The sequence below is a fragment of the Rhinopithecus bieti genome, unplaced genomic scaffold, assembly GCF_001698545.2.
Source record: "Rhinopithecus bieti isolate Rb0 unplaced genomic scaffold, ASM169854v2 scaffold_5216, whole genome shotgun sequence".
Taxonomy (NCBI): Eukaryota; Metazoa; Chordata; class Mammalia; order Primates; family Cercopithecidae; genus Rhinopithecus; species Rhinopithecus bieti.
The window spans coordinates 788,284-809,165 of NW_016805021.1; the positions used below are offsets into that span (position 1 = coordinate 788,284).

Below are 20,882 nucleotides of genomic sequence, written 5' to 3' on the forward strand. Positions count from 1 at the left end.
CCAAAAAAAAAAAATACAAAGAAATCTGAAAAATAATTCAGACTATGAATGAGACATTTACTAAAGAGATAGACACTATAACAGAAATTCTGGAAATGAAGAATTCATTTAATGAAATAAAAAATACATTCAAAAGATTCAACAATAGGCCAGATCAAACAGAAAAAATAATTTCAGAACTCATAGACAAGTCTTTTGAAATAATATAGACAAAAATAAAGAAAAAGTAATAAAAAAGAATAAGCAAAGCCTTTGTGACATATGGGACACCATAAAGTGGCCATAAAATATGCAAATTATCAGGGTTCCAGGAGGCAAACAGAGAGCAAAAGGGTAGAAAACCTAGTTAATGAAATATCAGATGAAAATGCCCCAAATCTACCAAGATATTTAGACATCCAGATACAGGAAGTTCTGACATCCCCAAACAGATAAAATGAAAGAAGGTCTTCTCCACAGCACATTATAGTCAAATTTTCTAAAATCGAAATTCTAAAAATAGCAAGAGATAAGCATCTTGTCACCTAAAAAGGACCCCCTTCAGACCAACAGGGTATTTCTCAGCAGAAACCTCACAGGCCAGGAAAGAATGGGGTGATATATTCATAGTATTGAAAGAAAAAAACAAAAAACAAAACTGCTAGCCAAGCATACTACATCCAGCAAAATTATCCTTTGTAAATGAAGGAGAAATAAAGTCTTTCCCAGAGAACCAAAAGCTGAAAGAATTCATCACCAGTATATCAGCCCTACAAGAAATGCTCAAGGGAGTTCAAAGTCTGGAAATCAAAGGATGACATTTTCCATCCTGAAAACATATGAAAGTATAAAGCATTGTTAAAGCAAACACACAAACAAGGAAGAGAAAGGATTCAAATGGTATCACTACACCAAATCACCACAAGGAACAATAGGATAAAAAGGAAGGAACAAACAACAAAACAACCAGAAAGCAATTAGCAATGTGACAGGAACAAAACCTCAAATATCAACAGTAACCTAGAATGAAAATGGATTACATTCTCCACTTAAAAGATAGACTGGCTGAATGGATTACAATTATGACCAACTATATGCTGCTTACAAGAAACAGACTTTACTTATAAAAAGACTTACAGATCAAAAGTAAATGTATGGAAAAAGATATTCCATGCAAATGGAAACCAAAAGTGCACAGGAGTAGTTACACCTATATCAGATAAAATATACCTTAAGCCAAAAACAGTAGAAAACATGAAGTCACTATATAATGATAGAGAGATCAATCCAGCAAGAGGATATATATGTTTCCAACACTGGCATACCTAAACTCATGAAGTAAATATTACTAGACTGAAAGACAGATAGATTCCAATACAGTAATTTGTATGGTACTTCAACACCCCAGTCTCAGCATTAGACAGATCAAGACAGAAAATCAACAAAGAATCATTGTATTTAAACTGGGCCTTGGACAGATTGTAGTTAACAAACAGACTTAACAGACTTTTTTTTTTTTTTGAGACAGAGTCTAGCTCTGTCGTCTAGGCTAGAGTGCAGTGGTGTGATCTCGGCTCACTGCAACTGCTGCCTCCCGGGTTCAAGCGATTCTCCTGCCTTAGCCTCCCGAGTAGCTGGGACTACAGGCACCCGCCACCTCGCCTGGCTTTTGTATTTTTAGTAGAGACGGAGTTTCACCATGTTGGCCAGGTTGGTCTCAAACTCCTGACCTTGTGATCCATCCACCTTGGCCTCCCAAAGTGCTAGAATTACAGGCATAAACCACTGCACCTGGCCTACAGAACATCTTACACAACAATTCTTCTCATTACCACATGGAAATTTCTCAAAGACAGATCATATGTTAAGCCACAAAACAAGTCTCAACAAATTTCTAAAAATTGAAATCGTATTAATTATCTTCTCAGACCACAATGAAATAAAAGCAGAAATCAATACCAAGAAAAATTTTGGAAACTATACAAATATATGAAAATTAAACAACATGCTCCTGAGCAACCATTGGGTCAATGAGGAAATTAAGATGAAAATTAAAAAATATCTTGAAACAAATGAAAACAGAAATACAACATACCAAACTCCATGTGACACAGCAAAAGCAAAAGCAGTACTAAGAGGCAAGTTTATAGCAACAAATGCCTACATCAAAAACGCAGATTTCAAATAACAATCTAACAATGTGCCCCAAGAAACTAGAAAAGCAAAAATAAACCAAACCCCAAAATAGCAGAAGGAAATAATAAAGACCAAAAAACAAAACAAAAAAATAAAGGATCAATGAAACAAAAATTTGGTTCTTTGAAACGATCAACAAAATTGATAAATCGCTAGCTAGACCAAGAAGAAAAAAAACCCAAATAAACAAAATCAGAAATGGAAAAGGAAGCATTACGACTCACACTACAGAAATACAAAAGATTACGAGAGACTATTATGAGGTACACACGAACAAACTGGAAAACCTGGAGGAAATGGATGAATTCCTGGAAACTTATAACTTACTAAGATTTGAATCAGAAACAGAAAACGTGAACAGACCAATAACGAGTAGCAAGACTGAATTAGTAGTAAGAAGTCTCCAAACAAAGAAAAGTGCAAGACCAGAGGGCTTCACTGCCAAATTCTACAAAACAATAAAGAACTAATACCAATCCCCTTCAAACTATTCCATAAAAATTGAAGAGGAGGGAATTTTCCTAACTTATTCTATGAGGCCAGCATTACTCTGATGCCAAAAGCAGACAAAGACACAACAAAAAAAGAAAACTATAGGCCAATATCGCTGATAAACACAGACATAAAAATCCTCAACAAAATACCAGCCAACTGAATTCAACAGTGTATCAAAAAGATGATATACCATAATCAAATGGGATTTACACCAAGGAAACAAGGATGGTTTAACACAGAGAAATTAATAAATGATATAACATATCAACAGAATGAAGGAAAAATATATGATCATCAATAGATGCAGAAAAAACATTTGATAAAATCCAACATCGCTTCATGATAAAAATGCTCAAAAAACTAGGCATAGAAGGAACATGTCTCAAAATAATAAAAGCCTAAGTGACAAACCCACAATTAACATCATAATGAAGGAGGAAAAGTTTTTCCCTCAGAGATAGAGTGAGACCTCTATCTCTCACCATATATAAAAATCAATTCAAGATGGATTAAAGACTTAAATGTAAGACCTAAAACTATAAAATTACTAGAAGAAAACATTTTAAAAAACACTTCTGGACATTGGTGTAGGCAAAGACTTTATGTCTATGACTTCAAAAACATAGACAACTAAAACAAAAATAGACAAATGGGATTATATTAAACTAAAAAGCATCTGCACAGCAAAGGAAACAACAAAGAGACAACCTGTTGAATGGGAGAAACTATTCGCAAACTATTCATCTGACAAGGGACTAATATCCAGAATACACAAGAAACTCAAACAACTCAACAAAAAACCACAAATAATTCCACTAAAAAGTAGGCCAAGGACAAAGACAGTTCTCAAAAGAAGACATATTATGGCTAACAGGTATATTAAAAAATGCTCAATATCACTGATCATCAAGGAAATACAAATCAAAACCAAATAAGATATAATCTTATGGCCACGTGATGGCTCATGCCTATAATCCTAACACTTTCAGACGCTGAGGCAGGTGGATCACCTAAGGTCAAAAGTTCCAGACCAGCCTGACCAACATGGTGTAAACCCCACCTCTACTAAAAACACAAAAATTAGCTAGGCATGGTAGCGGGCATCTGTAATCCCAGCTACTCAGGAAGCTGAGGCAGGAGAATAGCTTGAACCTCGGAGGTGGAGGTTGCAGTGAGCTAAGATCGTGCCATTGTGCTCCAGCCTGGGTGACAGAGTGACACGCTGTCTCAAAAAAAAAAAAAAAAAAAAAAAAAAAAAAAAAAAAAAAAAAAAAAAAAAAAAAAAAAGACAAAAAAGAAAAAGAAAAAAGAAAAGCTATCATCTTACTGTGATTACAATGGCCATTATTATTACTTTTAGATAACATCAGAATTGAATTGATAGAATAACTATCATTAAAAAGACAAAAAAGAAGAGATGCTGGTGAGGATACGGAGAAAAGGGCACTCTTACACAATGATGGTGGAAATGTAAATCAGTACAACTACTAAAAATTACTGGAGATTTTTTTTAAAAATTAAAAATAAAAAACCTACCATACAATCATGTAATCCCAATACTGGATATATGTCCAAGGGAAAATAAATCAGTACATCAAAGGGATACCCACACTTGCATGTTTATCACAGCACTATTCACAATACCAAAGACATGGAATCAACCTAAGTGCCCATTAGCAGACAGATGGATAAAGATAATGTGGTATATATACAATGGAATATTATTCAGCCTTAAAAAGGAGTAAAATCATTTCATTTGCTGCAACATGGATAGAACTGGAGGTCATCATGTTAAGTGAAATAAGCCAGGTACAGAAAGACAAATACTCCATCTTCTTACTGATAAGTGGGACCTGAAGAACTTGATCTCATGGACACAGAGTATAGAATGATGGTTACCATAAGCCAGGAAAGGTGTGATGGTGGGAGGAGAAAATGAAAAAAGATCAGTGAATGGGTATACATTTACAGTTAGATAGAAGAAATAAGTTCTAATGTTTGATAGCAGACTAGAGTTCCTATAGTTAGCAACAATATATTGTATATTTCAAAGTAGTTATAAGAGAGGGATTGAAATATTACCAACACACAGATAAGTATTCAAGGAGCTGAATACCTTGAACACCCTGATGTGATCATTACACAGACTACACATGCAAAAATTATCACATGTATCCCATAAATATGTAAAATATTATCTATCAATAAAAGGAAATAAAGGCAAAAACAAAGTATAAAATCCTACTGGGCAGGAGGTTATGCTCTGTATTTGTTAAAGAGCCTAAAATACTACAATGATTAAAAGAAAATTAATAACAATTATAAATACCACCAATGGGGCAGATTAACTTAATTTCCTTCCTTCCTCCTTCCTTCCCTCCCTTCCCTCCTTCCTTTCCTTTCTTCCTTCCCTTCCTTCCCTCCCTCCCTCTCTCTTCCTCCCCTTCCCTCGATTTTCCTGACTCAGAGTCCTGAGTAGCTGGGACTATAGGAGCATACCACCATGCCCAGTCAATTTTAAAAATATTTTTGTGGGCCGGGCGCGGTGGCTCAAGCCTGTAATCCCAGCACTTTGGGAGGCTGAGACGGGCGGATCACGACGTCAGGAGATCGAGACCATCCTGGCTAACACGGTGAAACCCTGTCTCTACTAAAAAATGCAAAAAAACACTAGCCAGGCGAGATGGCGGGCGCCTGTAGTCCCAGCTACTGGGGAGGCTGAGGCAGGAGAATGGCGTGAACCTGGGAGGCAGAGCTTGCAGTGAGCTGAGATCCGGCCACTGCACTCCCGCCTGGGTGACAGAGTGAGACTCCGTCTCAAAAAAAAAAAAAATTTTTTTTGTGGAGACAGGGTCCCTACTATGTTGCCCAGGCTGGTCACAAACTCCTAGTCTCAAGCAATCCGTCTTCCTCAGCATCCCAAAGTACTGAGATTATAGTACCAAATCCAGCTTTAATTTTCTATAAATTTAAATCTTGCATCATTTAATCTAAATAAAAGCTGTAGAAAAATTGACATCTGATATACATCTTAAGCTCTTATGAATAAGATGTATTATTGCCCTATAAGATTGTTAACCTTCTATATAATAGGAAATATAAATAATCAAGACAAGTATGAATAATTTAAAAGAAAAATGGGTAAAACACATACACACACATTTTGAAGAAGTTATTCAACAATTACATCTTCTGTGTACTAGGCATTGGGGATAAAGCAGTAAATAAAACAAAGGTGGTTCCTATTTTAATAGAACATACATTCTAAAAGGAAGACACTGGCAATAAAGAGGTAAACAGAATAGATTTCCGGGCAGCCATGGTAACAGTGACTGTGTATACTGCAATCTACCAACTATCCTCCCCAAACTGTATAAACTATACAAAGGTGTGCAAATTCCATGACTTTGACATAACTAGAAGACACAGAACAATACAAACATCAAATTGCCTTTAATTAGAAAATATAAGCATCAATTTCCAGCAGAGGTATTTCTCAAGCTCTCACTCTAACCCTTTGCAAAAGGGAAGGCAAAGTTGTGGGGGCAATGCCCAGAAGAGTAGAGAACAAAAGGCCTCAGACTAAACTACAGTAACCTCAAGAAAGAGAAAGACCATTACCAGTGTGAATGCCAGAATACTGAAAAAAAAGTTCTAGAAAACCTGAGCAGACTATAAGAAAGGAACTTAACAGTATAAACGAAACTTGAGGAAGTAGTCTGAGAAACGCTGAAGACAATTCCAAAGAGCAGAAGATAAAAGGAAGAGAAAGGAATCTTTCGGAGTAAAGGGAAAAAGAAGCAAGAAAGGAAAATTTAAGACCAAAGACAAACTATTAAAGGACATACAATCTTTCTTCCAACTGTCTCTGCAAAAGAGGGGGTTTTTGAACTAACAATTTATAAACCACCCCACACTGCTATTCTATCCACAAAACGCAAATGTGTAAGCAATCTTCATCTACACCAACTGTTATAAAAGGAAATAGAAAATAGAAAATGCTAAAAACACTTGAGTAGATGAATCTGCCCAAAACCAACTATGAAGCAGAAGAAAACTCTAACACAATATTCCACTCTGAACTAAATATTCTCAAATAAGCATTTAAAAACAAGTTTGAATTACATATTGAAAAACTTAGAATAGAAATGGGTAAAACAAACAGAACTCCAAAGAACAGAAAGGTTGACTGAACTCATGAAAGAAACAGAAGAAAAAGGCAAAATCTATCAGAAATGAAAACTGAGTTATAAGGACTCAAGGAAAATATATTTGAATAAAACTGTTTTAATTCAATTATTACTTATTATTTTAAATAATCCTAGAGAATGAAAGTGAGATAAAGTAGAGAAAATAAAAAGAGGTTGCAAAAGACAAGAAATCAAATTACATAAAATTGGAGCTCCTGAAGAAGAAAAACAACACATTAGAACAGAACTAGTATTTAAAACTTTTATGCAAGAAAACTTCCTAGAAATACAGAAAAACCTGGATATACAAATTAAAAAGGCCCACTGTGTACCTGGGAAAACGCCCTCAACAATGGATTTTGTGAAATATTCTAGAATATTATTTAAACTTTATTTTAAAAATAAAGGAAAAATCCTCAGGGCATACAAGCAAAATGAATCCAAAACTTATAAGGCAAGAGAATCAGATTTCTCAAAAGAGATATACAAAACCCTTGTATAATGTAGTGTCATTTTCAAGTAATTCAATGAAAGAAAATTATGAACCAGGGATTTTATATTAAATATCTTGCCAAGCTGTCACCCCAATACTGAATATATGAGAAAAAAAAAAAAAAGTTTAAACAAGCAAGATCTCAGAAAATATGTATCCATAAGCTCTTTTGCAACCATCCACAAGAAGATAAGCTTTATCCAACCAAGAGATCACGTGGAAACTTCAGAAAAAGGACTGATGGTGAGTGCTATGATTTGAATGTGTCCCCTCCAAAATTCAAGTACTGAAATGTAATGGCCAATGAGATGCTATTAAGAAGTGGGGCCTTTAAGAGACGATTAGGTCATGAGGGCTCCTCTCCTCATGAATGGGAGTAAGGTCCTTATAAAAGAGGTTTCCTCTGCAGTGTTGCTGGCTTGCTCTTCCATCTTCCCCCACGTGAGGAGGCAGCATTCATTCCCTCTGGAGGATGCAGCAACAAGGCAATATCTTGGAAGGGGAAAGCAGTCCCACAACCAAACCTGCCCGTACCTTGACCTCGGCTTTCCAGCTGCCAGAAGTGTGAGAAATTTCTGTTCTTTATAAATTTCCCAGATTGTAGTTTTCTATTATAGCAGCACAAAAGGACTAAGACAGTAAACATTTAATATATTTCATGTATAAAGACTAAAACAAATGTAGACGATGGTTAAAAAATAACCTGTTAAGTATTCTGACAAGGTAGAAATAATGCAACCGAAAAACAGGAAGAGAAAGGGAAAAATGAAAGCAGAATAAGCACATTATTATTAAGTATGTTAATAGTTCAGAGTCAAAGGATATCATTAAAAACTAACAAACCAGGCCAGGTGCGGTGGCTCATGCCTGTAATCCCAGAACTTTGGGAGGCTAAGGTGGGAGGATTGTTTGGGCCCCGGAGTTCGAGACCAGCCTAGGCAACAGAGTGAAATCCCATTTCTACAAAAAATTTAAAAATCAGCCAGGCTTGGTGGCATACACTTGTAGTCCCAGCTCCTTGGGAGGCTGAGTAGAGAGAAATACTTGAGCCCATGAGGTCGAGACTGTAGGTATGTGTGATTGCGCCACTGGCCTCCAGCCTGAGTGACAGAGTGAGACTGTTTCAAAAACAAAAACCAGCCGGGCGCGGTGGTTCAAGCCTGTAATCCCAGCACTTTGGGAGGCCGAGACGGGCGGATCACGAGGTCAGGAGATCGAGACCATCCTGGTTAACACGGTGAAACCCCATCTCTACTAAAAAATACAAAAAACTAGCCGGGCGAGGTGGCGGGCGCCTGTAGTCCCAGCTACTCCGGAGGCTGAGGGAGGAGAATGGCGTAAAACCCGGGAGGCGGAGCTTGCAGTGAGCTGAGATCCGGCCACTGCACTCCAGCCCGGGCGACAGAGCGAGACTCCGTCTCAAAAAACAAACAAACAAACAAACAAACAAACAAACAAAACCCCCCCCAAAAAACAAACCAGATAGTATATAAATATGAACACAGGTAACTAGGAACATTCTAAAGGGGTGGAAGTTCAAAGGTAACTATTACAACAAAATTAAGATCATTTTAAATATCAAGAGATATTTAAAAAGCAAATATAAAGAAAGTTAAAAAGAGCAAAGAACACATCATATAGAAAAATTATTAATATAATGCACACACAGAAATGATAACATAATGATGAGTTGAGACCAAACATAAAAATCACATCAATAAACACGAATGAGTTATCTACCAAAAAATATTTTCAGTTGGGTCACAAAGCACTATCCAAGTATATGTACACAAGACACACAAGGAGCATTCATAAAAACTGATAAAATATTCGGTCACCAAAAAAGCAGCAGTAAATTATGTAACACAGAAATTACACAAATAAAACCCTGTGATCCCAATGCAACAGAACTAGAAATTAATAACTAAATCAAAAGATTAAAAAGACCCTTCCACCAGGAAATTAAGGGACTTTTTATAGTTTTCATACAGCTGTTGTATGAAAAGGAAATAAGGTCAAAATTACAGAATTTCCAGAAATAATAATAAAAACATTAAATATCAGAATCTATGGGATACACTTAAAGCAATGATCAGAGGAAGATCAATAGCCTGAAACACATATATAAACAAAAGTGAAAGAATGAAAAAAAGGAATTAAATCCCCTTTCAAAATGCTAAAACATAAAAAACCAAACAAAGCACAAGGCAGGAATAAATAAGATAAAAATGGAAATTCATAAGGTAAATTCATAAGTGGCATTTACTAGTTAATCAAAATCTTGTGGGTTTTTTTTTTTTTCCAGTGAGACAGGTCTTGTTCTGTCTCCAGTGCTGAAGTGCCGTGGCACAATCCTGGCTCACTGCAACCTCAACCTCCTGGGCTCAAATGTTCCTCCTACCTCAGCCTCCCATGTAGCTGGGACCACAGGTAGGTGCTACTGGACCACAGGTAGGTGCTACCACATCCAGCTAATTTTTTGTAGAGACAAGGTCTGGCCATGTTGTCCAGTCTGGTCTCAAACTGCTGGACCCAAGCAATCTTCCCGCCATGGTCTCCTAAAGTGCTAGAATTACAGGTGTGAACCACCGCACCTGGCCAAAATCTTTTTTTTATGTATTGAAAAAAAAAAAAGGCCAGGTGCAGTGGCTTATGCCTGTAATCCCAGCAATTTGGGAGGCCGAGGCGGGCAGATTACAAGGTCAGGAGATCGAGACCATCCTGGTTAACACAGTGAAACCCCGTCCCTACAAAAAAATGCAAAAAATTAGCCGGGCGTGGTGGTGGGCGCCTGTAATCCCAGCTACTCGGGAGGCTGAGGCAGGAGAATAGCTTGAATCTGGGAGGTGGAAGTTGCAGTGAGCTGAGATCACGCCACTGCACTCCAGCCCAGGCAACAGAGCGAGACTCTGTCTCAAAAAAAAAAAAAAAAAGAAAGAAAGAAAAGAAAAAGAAACTTCACAAAGTAGACACATCACTACTAACTTTAGGTAATCACAAAAGAAAGTGAGAAAGAACAAGTATATCAAATAAGAAGTATAAGAGTTCCCACTGAATACAGTCATGCACAGCATGACAATGTTTTGATCAACTGTGACCAGCATATGCAACAGTGGTCCCATAAGATTATAAGGGAGCTGAAAAACTCCTATCACCCAGCAGCTGCCATATCGTCACAGCACAATGCAGTACTCATGTGTTTGTGGTGATGCCGATATATCTACCATGCTGTCAGTCGTATAAATGCATAGCACATACAATGATGTATAGTACATAATATTTGATAAAAATAAATGGCTATGTCACTGGTTTATGTATTTATACTATACTATAATAAACTTTTAAAGTTACTTTAAAGTGTACTCCTTCTACTTATTTAAAAAAACATTAATTATCTGACAGTCCCAGGCAGGTGCTTCAGGGGGTATTTCAGAAGAAGGTAATGTTATCATAGGAGATGACAGCTCCATGCCTGTTATTGCCCTTGAAGACCTTCCAGTGGGACAAGATGTGGAGGTAGAAGACAGTGATATTGATGATCCCGACCCTGTGTAGGCATCGGCTAATATATGTGTTTGTGTCTTTGTTTTTTAAAAGAAGTTTAAAAAGTTTTAAAAACATTTTTTAATAGGAGGAAAGGTTATAGATTAAGGATATAAAGAAAATAGTTTTGTACAGCTGAATACATGTTTATGTTTGCAGCTATTACAAAAAAGTAAAAAGTTAAAAAAATTTAAATGTTTATGAAGTTAAAATGTTACAGTGAGCTAAGGCTAATTTATTACTGAAGAAAGAACATTTTTTAAAAAATAAATGTAGTATAGTCTAAGTGTAGTGTTGATAAAGTCTACAGCAGTGTATGGTAATATCTTAGGTCTTCACATTCACTCACCACTCACTCACTGACCCACCCAGAGCAACTTCCAATCCTACGGGTTCCATTCATGGTAAGTGTCCTATTCAAGCATACAATTTTTTATCTTTTCTACTGTATTTTTACTGTACCTTTTCTATCGTTTCTACTGTATTTTTACTCTATGTTTTCTGTGTTTAGATGTGCTTAGATACAAATACATGAATACTTACCACTGTCTTACAAGGGGGTGGATGGAGGGAGGGAGGGAAAAGAAGGGAGAGGAAGAGAGAGAGAGAGAAGAGAGCCATCCAGAATAAAACAAAGCAAATATAGCCAAAATGATATTTGGGGAATATAAGTAAAGGGTATATAAAAAATTTCTGTATTATTCTTGCAACTTTTCTGTAAGATTGAAATTATTTCAAAATAAAAAGTTTAAAGAACTTATTTATGTAACCAAACACCACCTGTTCCCAAAATCTATTGAAATAAAATAAATAAATAGTTTAAAACAAAATAGATAAAAAAACAAGATCATTTCAGATAGTGATAAGTACTAAAAGGAAAATAAAAATTAGTAATACTACAAAAAAATACCTGGGATGGGGTATGGGGACTGTAGCATAGTGAGTAAATTGGGAAGTCAGAGAAATTAACATCTGAACTAAGACCTAAACTAAAAATAGAAGCCAGCCATCTGAAGATCTGGGTAAAAGTTCCAGGTAAAGATATTCCACATGTTCTAAAGTGAAAATGTACTTGTGACTTCAAGTCACATATGTTAAGGCATATGTTAAGCATTTAACTTACATTAGCTCTAATTCTCACATTAACAGGTGGGGTATCCCCATTTTCAAAGAGAAGACAGCAGTTCAAAGGTGTTAACAAGTTATTAAGGCACTTAGCTAGAAAGTAATGAGGCCTAGATTTATTTTATTCCAAAGTCTTTTCTTTCTGCATTATCACACTTCTTCAGGCAACAGTCAAGTCATCCTTAATGATTCTTTTAAAAAATATTTTCAGTTATACACACATTTACATTGTCTCACTTATGAAGAGAAACCAAAAATTAAAATCTTGGGAATTATTTCACTTATTGTTTAATATGTATTTGTTAATGATATTTTGATATTCAGTGAAATGATGGGTAAGAATTATATTCACAATTTCAAGTGCCAGCTATAAAATTCAATTACTGCTCTATAATGAAATCCATTCATTCACACATTTATTGAGAAAGGGTCTCATTCTGCCACCCAGGCTGGAGTGCAGTGATATGATGTCCAATACACAATTAAAAATGACTACATGATAGTTCCTTAATATTTTACGCAAGCGTAATACCACTCAAAAAAAATTTCATCCTAAAAAAAAGGTCACAATCTGACTTTATTCCATAAAATACCTTTAAATTTGACATGGAATCTAATACTTGGTACACATATGACTACCATTGACACATGATGTTTTTTGTACACTGGAATCAGGAAGCATACTATTTATGCAGAAAAACAGTGAGTAAAATTAATTACACTGAAGAACAAAGAGTACTAACTTGTGTTCCATTAGGGCACAACTATTGGTCTAATTCATACATTAGTACATTGTGGGGGGGAAAAAAAAGAGCAATGTTCCCAAATTGAATAAAATCAATTTGCAAATTTTTCTTTAAATTCAGGGTTTTCTTTCTTTCTTGTTCTTTCTTTCTCTCTCTCTATTTTTCTTTTTATTAAGACAGGATCCCATTCTGTTGCCCAGGCTGGAGTACAGTGGTGTGATCATGACTCACTGCAGCCTCAACCTTCTCGGCTCAAGTGATCTTCCTCAGTCTCCCAAAGTGCTGAAATTATAAGCATGAGCCACTACGCCCAACCCCAGGGTATTTTTTGTTTTTTAATTAAAAGTAGAAATTTCCAAAAGAATTTACTCAATAATTTACAATTTATAAATGACCATCTATGATAATTATAAGCTACATAGATGAAGTTACCAAGTAACTTTTTAAAAATCAAAGATTAGTCATGAATCAGAAGTCCTGGAAAAGAAAAATGACCAAAACCTACAAAAGGGAGTTTCAGAAAAAAAGTCACTGGTATGTGAAAAAATGATGCCTTTCTATGCAGAGATGAATAACAATTTTTACTACAGCTCACCTGTAGTTTCTGAGTCAAAGAGTCCCTCTGTTCTTGTAGTTCTCTGGCATTATCAATTTCTTGTTTTAATCTTTCTATTTCCTAGAAAAGGCAGAGAAATGTCTTAATATTTAAACTATATCAAGGAAAGGGAAGGTCTTGTTTTCCCTGAAATTATTTATTTTAGAAAAGATGATTTTAAAACATTCCTTCATACTGACTTTTAGAGGGATGAATTTATCTTTATAAGTACGTTGTCTAGAACGGAATAATCTTAAGCAACAGCAACAAGTCTAACTTGGTGGTTCTGGTACAGCACTGCTTTGAAATAACAATCTGAATATTTTAATGTTGCTTCAAGCTTTGTGGATATAATTAATTCCTAAGATATTAAAGTTTTGACTGGAACCCAGAGAAAGCAACAGCTTTTAAAATCCATTTAACCGCTAATGATTTTCTGTTGACTGTATAAATGCAACTCTCATCTGGAAGGCAATAGGTGGTATCTCAGTCTGACTGCCTCACCACAGTTCACAATAACAGAAATGAGGATAGGGAAAATATGAGCAAGCGTAATACCACTCAAAAAAAATTTCATCCTAAAAAAAAGGTCACAATCTGACTTTATTCCATAAAACACCTTTAAATTTGACATGGAATCTAATACTTGGTACACATATGTTAGTTAGATTACAGATGAGTAAAAAGCAGCAAATACCTCTTCCTTCATTTTCAGTGTCTCTTCCAGTTCCTGTATTGTCTGATTTAACTCTGTCTTATGAGTATGTACTGCGTTTGCTTGGCTACTAACACATTCAAGTTCAGTCACCTAAAATCAAATGAGAACACAGATTAACTTAAAGTTCAGCTTTAAAGAGTTTCTTGCTAAAGACATAGCCCCAAATAAGTGAAGAGTATATTCTGAATAAATACATAAAAATTAATTTGAGAAATATTAAGACACTCAAGGTAGAGTGAATATAAAACTAGGAAAAGGGAAAAAGACTAAAGGAAATAATTATTTACATGGTTTGGTCATGGAAAGGTTACGATAACTTAAATTAAGTGATTAATGACAGTAGAGAATCCCTATAATGAAAGTCTTCTTTAAAATTTCTTCCAAAACATATTCAAGATCAGATATGGCCATCTGTCCTTCATCTGTAGCCTTCAAATTCAATATGGGTTCTGAAAACTGGCCTTGCAGAAGTGAGAATTTTTTCAAATACATTTCCAACATGTAAGAGAATCTGGAAGAGAAAATAGGCTTAAAATACAACTTAAATCATTACATACTAGAATGACTTTACATCAACAGTGTCTCTTATGGGTAAGATAAAATTTTGTTAGTCAATAAGAATTTACCGAGGTCCCAAAGAGTAATATAACTTTTAATGCGCACTTGGTATTTTCTGAGAGAACAGAGAGGGGCACTGTCCTTAAAGTTATACCATCCCAAACTAGAATCAATAATAGAAGTCAACATAAACACACACTCACACACACACGCACACACCCTATCGCAGCTCTTTACACATATCATGTACTCACAAAATTTTGGTTTACTAGAAAATAGTAAATTCTAGACTATTAAGGAAACAGAGTAAATCCCTCCCCCTGGCATTTTCCAAATACCAAATTACCTTCTACATTCTGTGATTCTATCTCTTATAAAATTTTCTTCTTCTTATATACTAATAGCCTCGTTACAAACCCTTATCACCCAGGCCTGAACAAAACCAACAGCCTCCCAATGGACTTAATTATAACCTTTTCCTATTCTTCTCTGCAAATTGCTAACAGATTCATCTTTCATTCCTGTGATTCCGCCATTCAAAGACTTTCAGCAGCTCATCTTTTTTACGATATCAGATCTAAATCCTCAGATCCTCTGTATATTGGCCCCAACCTTCTCAACCATCCACACTGCCCAAGATATTCAGTGAGTATTTCCAACTAAAAGCAGGCAAATCTCCTTGTCCTCAGAACAAGTGATATTCATTCCCAACTTGTTGATTTAACTTGAATGTCCTCTCTTGCCTCTGAAAACCGTTCAGACCTAACCAAACCCTTAACTCTTAGCTCAGCACGTACTTTCTCCAGCAAGTCATTCCTATCTGCCCAAGCCTTCAAGGCTCTCCTCTGGTTCATAAAACCAAGCATCTGTTCAAAAATCTTGGGAATTATTTCACTTATTGTTTAATATGTATTTGTTTTCTTTGTCTCATTATATAATAAATTCCTTAAGGGGAGTTCCAATTCTGATAATGATGAAATAGTTTTTATTGGAGTAACTTTCCTATAGAAAACAATTGCAAATTGTGGGCAAAATGTAAAAGTCAACTATTTGAAGTACCTGGTGAGTAACCAAAGTGGGCAAAAGACAGCAAGAAAGCAGTCACTTTGGGTGACATACACATTTCCACATCTGCAAGAAAGCAGTTACTTTGGGTGATATACACATTTCGATATCTTTTTGCCTGAAGGCACTCTGCAGTCTGGCTGCATTGCTTGACTGAACTCAAACAGAAATCCATAGTCTTATTTCTCTGAGGAGCCTGAGAATTTTAGGACTCTGCAGAACACCTGGAACAACTAGGAAAAGAGCTGGAAGGCTGAAAGAACTAAACTGTGACGGTGCTCAACACAGAGATGACAGTTTGAAGTTCTGCTAGTCCCTGCTAAATTAGAGGGCCTTGGTAAATACCTCAAGCTTTTCAGTGAAACCTTGGAAGGGTTATGTCTTAGAGATAAAGATTTCCTAGGACAATGTGATTTACCCTAGGGTTACAGCAAAATTGAAATAAATGAATTCTAACAAAGCATAAATACACAACTCCACAAATTCAAGATAATCCCCAAATAATTTAACTGCCTGCTGAAACAAAACTGATTATTCAAAATAACAAAATCTGTGGTCTCTGCAACATCTCATTTACGATGTCTAATACACAATTAAAAATGACTACATGATAGTTCCTTAATATTTTCTGACTATGACAACTGTCATAAATTGTTTTTTTTTAATTGTGGTAAAAAACATATAACATAAAATTTATCATCTTAGTCGTTTTAAGTGTGTAGTTCAATGGTGTTATGTATATTCACACTGCTGTGAAACAGATCTCCAGAACTTTTTTAACTTGCAAAACTGAAAGTCTATAACCATTAAACAACTCTCCTTTCCCCCATCTAAGTTAATTTTTATACACAGAATAGAAAAACATTTACTCAGGTTTCTAACTTTTCCTCCCTGTCTCAACTCCATTTCCTTTTTTTTTTCCTTGCTGTTAACCAAGCTGAAGTATGCAGTGGCGTGATCTCAGCTCACTTCAGCCTCCGCCTCCTGGGCTCAAGTGATGTTCCCACCTCAGCCTCCTGAGTAGCTGGAACTACAGGGACATGCCACCACACCCAGCTAATTTTTTTATTTTAGTGGAGACAGGGTTTTGCCATATTGCCCAGGCTGGTCTAGAACTCCTGGGCTCAAGCAATCTGCCCTCCTTAGCCTCCCAAAGTGCTGGGATTATAGATGTGAGCCAATGTGCCCAGCTTGGAATCCTTTTTAAAAAGAGAACTTAAAGGCATCTGTTGGGTGAAGCACTTCTATGCCTTGAATTTAAAAAAAAAAATCTTCTTTTTTTCTTTTTTAGAGACAGGTCTTGCTCTGTCACCCAAGCTAGAGTGCAGTGGGGCCATCATAATTCACTGCAGCCTCCAATTCCTGGGCTCAAGCAATCCTTCCCATTCAGCATTTCAAGTAGCTAGGACTACAGTATGTGTCACCATGTTTGGCTAATTTAATGGAGATGGGGTCTTGCCATGTTGCCCAGGCTAATCTCAAACTCTTGGCCTGAAGCATTAAAACACTTTACAAGTAATTATTTGGGCTTCTGATAGTAATGGTATTGAAATTTCTGATTTTCTTTTTCTGCACCAAATCTCTAATATTACCAAAGTTAATAATTTTCTACTTGTATTTTTCAAGTTATTCCTTCTTTAAAAAGAAAATAATAAAAGCAGCTTATTGACTCACTGCAACTCATTGAGACAGTGCAATTATATGGCACTTAAGTGTCTCAACAAATTTTCATAGGAATTGTACAGAATACATATTTTTGACTCGGTGCAACTACATGCCAATTAAGTATTCAATTAATCTTCATAGGAATTGTACAGAGTACTTGTTATTCCTATTTTACAGATGAGAATATTGACCTGGAAGAAGGAAATAACTTATCAAAGATCATATAGATAATAACCAGTAGAACTGGAATTCACACTCTGGAACACTCTCGTCTTGTAAACCAGAAATGGAGAATCCCCAACCCAGGACAACTTAGGGGAAAAGCATTCTCACTTCACCATCAACACCCAAAGCTGAAATTCTAATTAAACTACTCCCTGAATTTTTTCTCAGCACACATTTTAACTACCATGTCAGTACTAATCAACTAGCACTAATACATTAGTGCTTTTATGTACTTTGTGCATTACTGCTAGTCCCCATGGACAATATAGGGAATCAACATGGTTTGTTGACTTCAAAAGGCATATATTCTTCATTCTCATTAAACTATGGAAAATATTTTTCTTAACCAAACAAATGCATATAATACAACCCGTACATATGTCCTGACATCGTAGAACTAGAAGATACTCCTGTGCTGAATCTACATGCAAATTTCTTCTGATCAAGAAAACCTGTTAGCTCTAAATCCCTGTAGACATCAGCCCTGAAATTACCCGCTTGTGCAGACGTTCTGCTTCCTCTTGATAGGCAGCAAGTTGCTGTTTCCATTGTTTCACATTGGCAGTGGACTCCAGCAGGGCTGCAGTGAGTTTGGCATTATTTCCTTTGAGGGTAGCCAGTTCAGCCTCCCAATGTTTGCTGATTGCTGAACTGAAATAAAACAAAAAGAAAATTCTATCCATTACACCAACTACTGTTACCTTGAAGGGACAGCAGTACTCAGTTCTATTGTAGGGTTTATAGTCTAAGAATGTTTTCTTTTCTTTTCTTTTTTTTGAGATGGAGTCTTGCTCTGTCGCCAAGGCTAGAGGTGCAATCTTGGCTCACTGCAACCTCTGCCTCCTGGGTTCAAGTGATTCTCCAGCCTCAGCCTCCCAAGTAGCTGGGACTACAGGTGCACGCCACCATGTCCAGCTAATTTTTTTTATTTTTTTAGTACAGATGGGGTTTCGCCATGTTGGCCAGGCTGGTTTTGAACTCCTGACCTCAGGTAATCCACCTGCCTCAGCCTCCCAAAGTACTGGGATTACAGATGTAAGCCACCATGACCAGCCCTAAGAATGTTTTCAAAGACAACCCCAAAATACTAAAAAACACAAATACTTCGCCAAAATATTCCTAGTAAAGAAAACCTGGCAAGCGAAGAAATACAAAAAGTACCCAAGTACCAGGCTTAACGTGGAATGTTTCCCACCTTCATTATGACAGATACAGGTAACTACAGAAGAGTTTCCACCTATTCTCTTTTAAAGAACAAACATTATAGCCTGAAAAACATTTATTTAAAAAAACTAACAATGTATTATATTTTTACTTGTGTCAAACCCTGAAGTATAATGTCATTCCTTAATGAAAACATATGAGGATGCTTAAATGTCATAAGGTTTGGGATATGTAATGTAGTATTTCTTTTGAAATTGTTGTTGATTTATTTCATCTTATTCAGCACCTTAAAATGTCAAAAATATAAACATTTGCTACAATAAACTGATTTCATAGGAAAGGCTATGCCTAGAAACTGGTTCTAATGACTTGACTTCTGATATAATTCCAGTGTCATAAAAAGAAGAAGACTAAAGCAATCACCTTTTTTCCTCATTTAATGTTCTACTTGTTAAGCTACTACAGTTAAGTATCTCAACTAAGACAATTTTCTACTACAAGACAATTCTTTTAGTTGGAAAGACTCCTCTTGAAAATTCCTTTCTTAACTTTCCAATGAAGAAAGAATTGCCTCATTAGAAAGAAAAAGGTTGTTTCTCTTTCTCATTATTGAAGTTTATTTCTGTTAGTAAAATTCTACTAACCTCATCACATTAACTAAGTAGTTACTAAGTCACCATTTTTTGGGGGTTTGATAAGTCATTCGTATTCTAGGGTAAATTTGATGGATGGATATTTTATAGTAATTTTAGTTTATATTTTATTTTAAAAGCATAGTTTTCATCACCAAGATTTCTAAAGCTTATCACCAGAAATATGACAGATCAGCATCATGAACCCCTTGATATGATGATGCAAAGAGAACGACACAAGATTGTGTCTGTAGTATTCTTGCAATAAATGCGTAACTTCAGTCAAAGAATGAGAAAACATCATATAAACCCAAACTGAGGGACAATCTGTAAAATAACTGAAGCTCTTCAAACATGTGAAGAAAATGAAGGAAACAAGAAATAACAGTTAAATGCAAAGTGGGATCTTAGGTAGGTTCCTAGAACAGAAAGGGAACATTGGTGAAAACTGAGGCTTAGTTAGTAGTATTGTATCAATGCTACTGTCGTGGATTTGATCATTGTATTATGTTTACACAAGATGTGAACATTAAGGGAAGCTGGGTGAAGGGTATATGGGTACTCTGCACAGATTTTGTGATTTTTCTGTCTAAAATTAGTTTAAAATGAAAAGTTAAAAATATTCCTAAAGTTTACTGAGAAAATATCATCAAAACATGAAAGGACAGAATCAAGCAACAAGCTAAGCTATTAATTTAACAATTCATTTCTATCCTGAAAAGAAAGCTCTTTTCTTATTCTTCCTTTGTAAAATGATTTTCAGATTCAGGTCTTCTGAGCAAAGCATGCTTGGATTCACCTGCTCTAACTGAATTATAGATTTTCTTTAAACCACCTACCAGTTTTCCCCTACAGAGATGCATTTTATTTAAATGGAAACTTCAATCTGACAATTGAAATCTTAGTGAACTAATTTAAACATTTGTTATATGTCAATAGCAGACCCTTCTTTAAAAATTAACTAGAAGAAAAAACGAGTATATACTCCTAAAATCCATTTGTCAAAATTATACAATTATAAAGTAAAATGGATTACCACATATTTATAGCAGGAGAAATAATTTTAAAATGAGGGTCTTTTTCTATCATATTTATCTGGGTTTTATTTTATAGTCACTAGACAGTAAAATCCATCAAGCATTTCATAACTGCTCACATCACAAGTATTCAGTAATTATCTATGTTACTTTGGAGCCAACACTCAAGCACTTTGGTTCTCAGTTCTTTATATGTCAAATAAAGAGATCAGTCAAGATTTATATTATCCAAATATTAGCATGTGGCTATTTAAATGTAATAGTTCAAAATTAAAGTAAAAAATTCAGCTTTGAATTTGAGACACATTTCATGCGCTAAACAGCCACACACGACTAGTGGCTACCACCCTGGACAGCAAAGACACAGAACATTTCATCATGACAAAAAGTTCTACTGAGCAGTACTATTCAAGAGGATCCCTACATTCTGCCTTTTCTTTCCTTTTTTTTTTTTTT

The 20,882-nt window shown here is 35.6% G+C and overlaps 1 protein-coding gene across 1 annotated transcript in view; it reads right to left on the minus strand.

Moving 5' to 3' along the window:
- The window catches only part of HOMER1 (homer scaffold protein 1), a 141,046-nt gene that overhangs the window by 9,504 nt on the left and 110,660 nt on the right, over positions 1–20,882 (minus strand). The window contains 3 exon segments of the mRNA XM_017870906.1: positions 13,363–13,443; positions 14,060–14,170; positions 18,088–18,244. Of these exon segments, the coding sequence (XP_017726395.1) occupies positions 13,363–13,443; positions 14,060–14,170; positions 18,088–18,244 (349 nt within the window).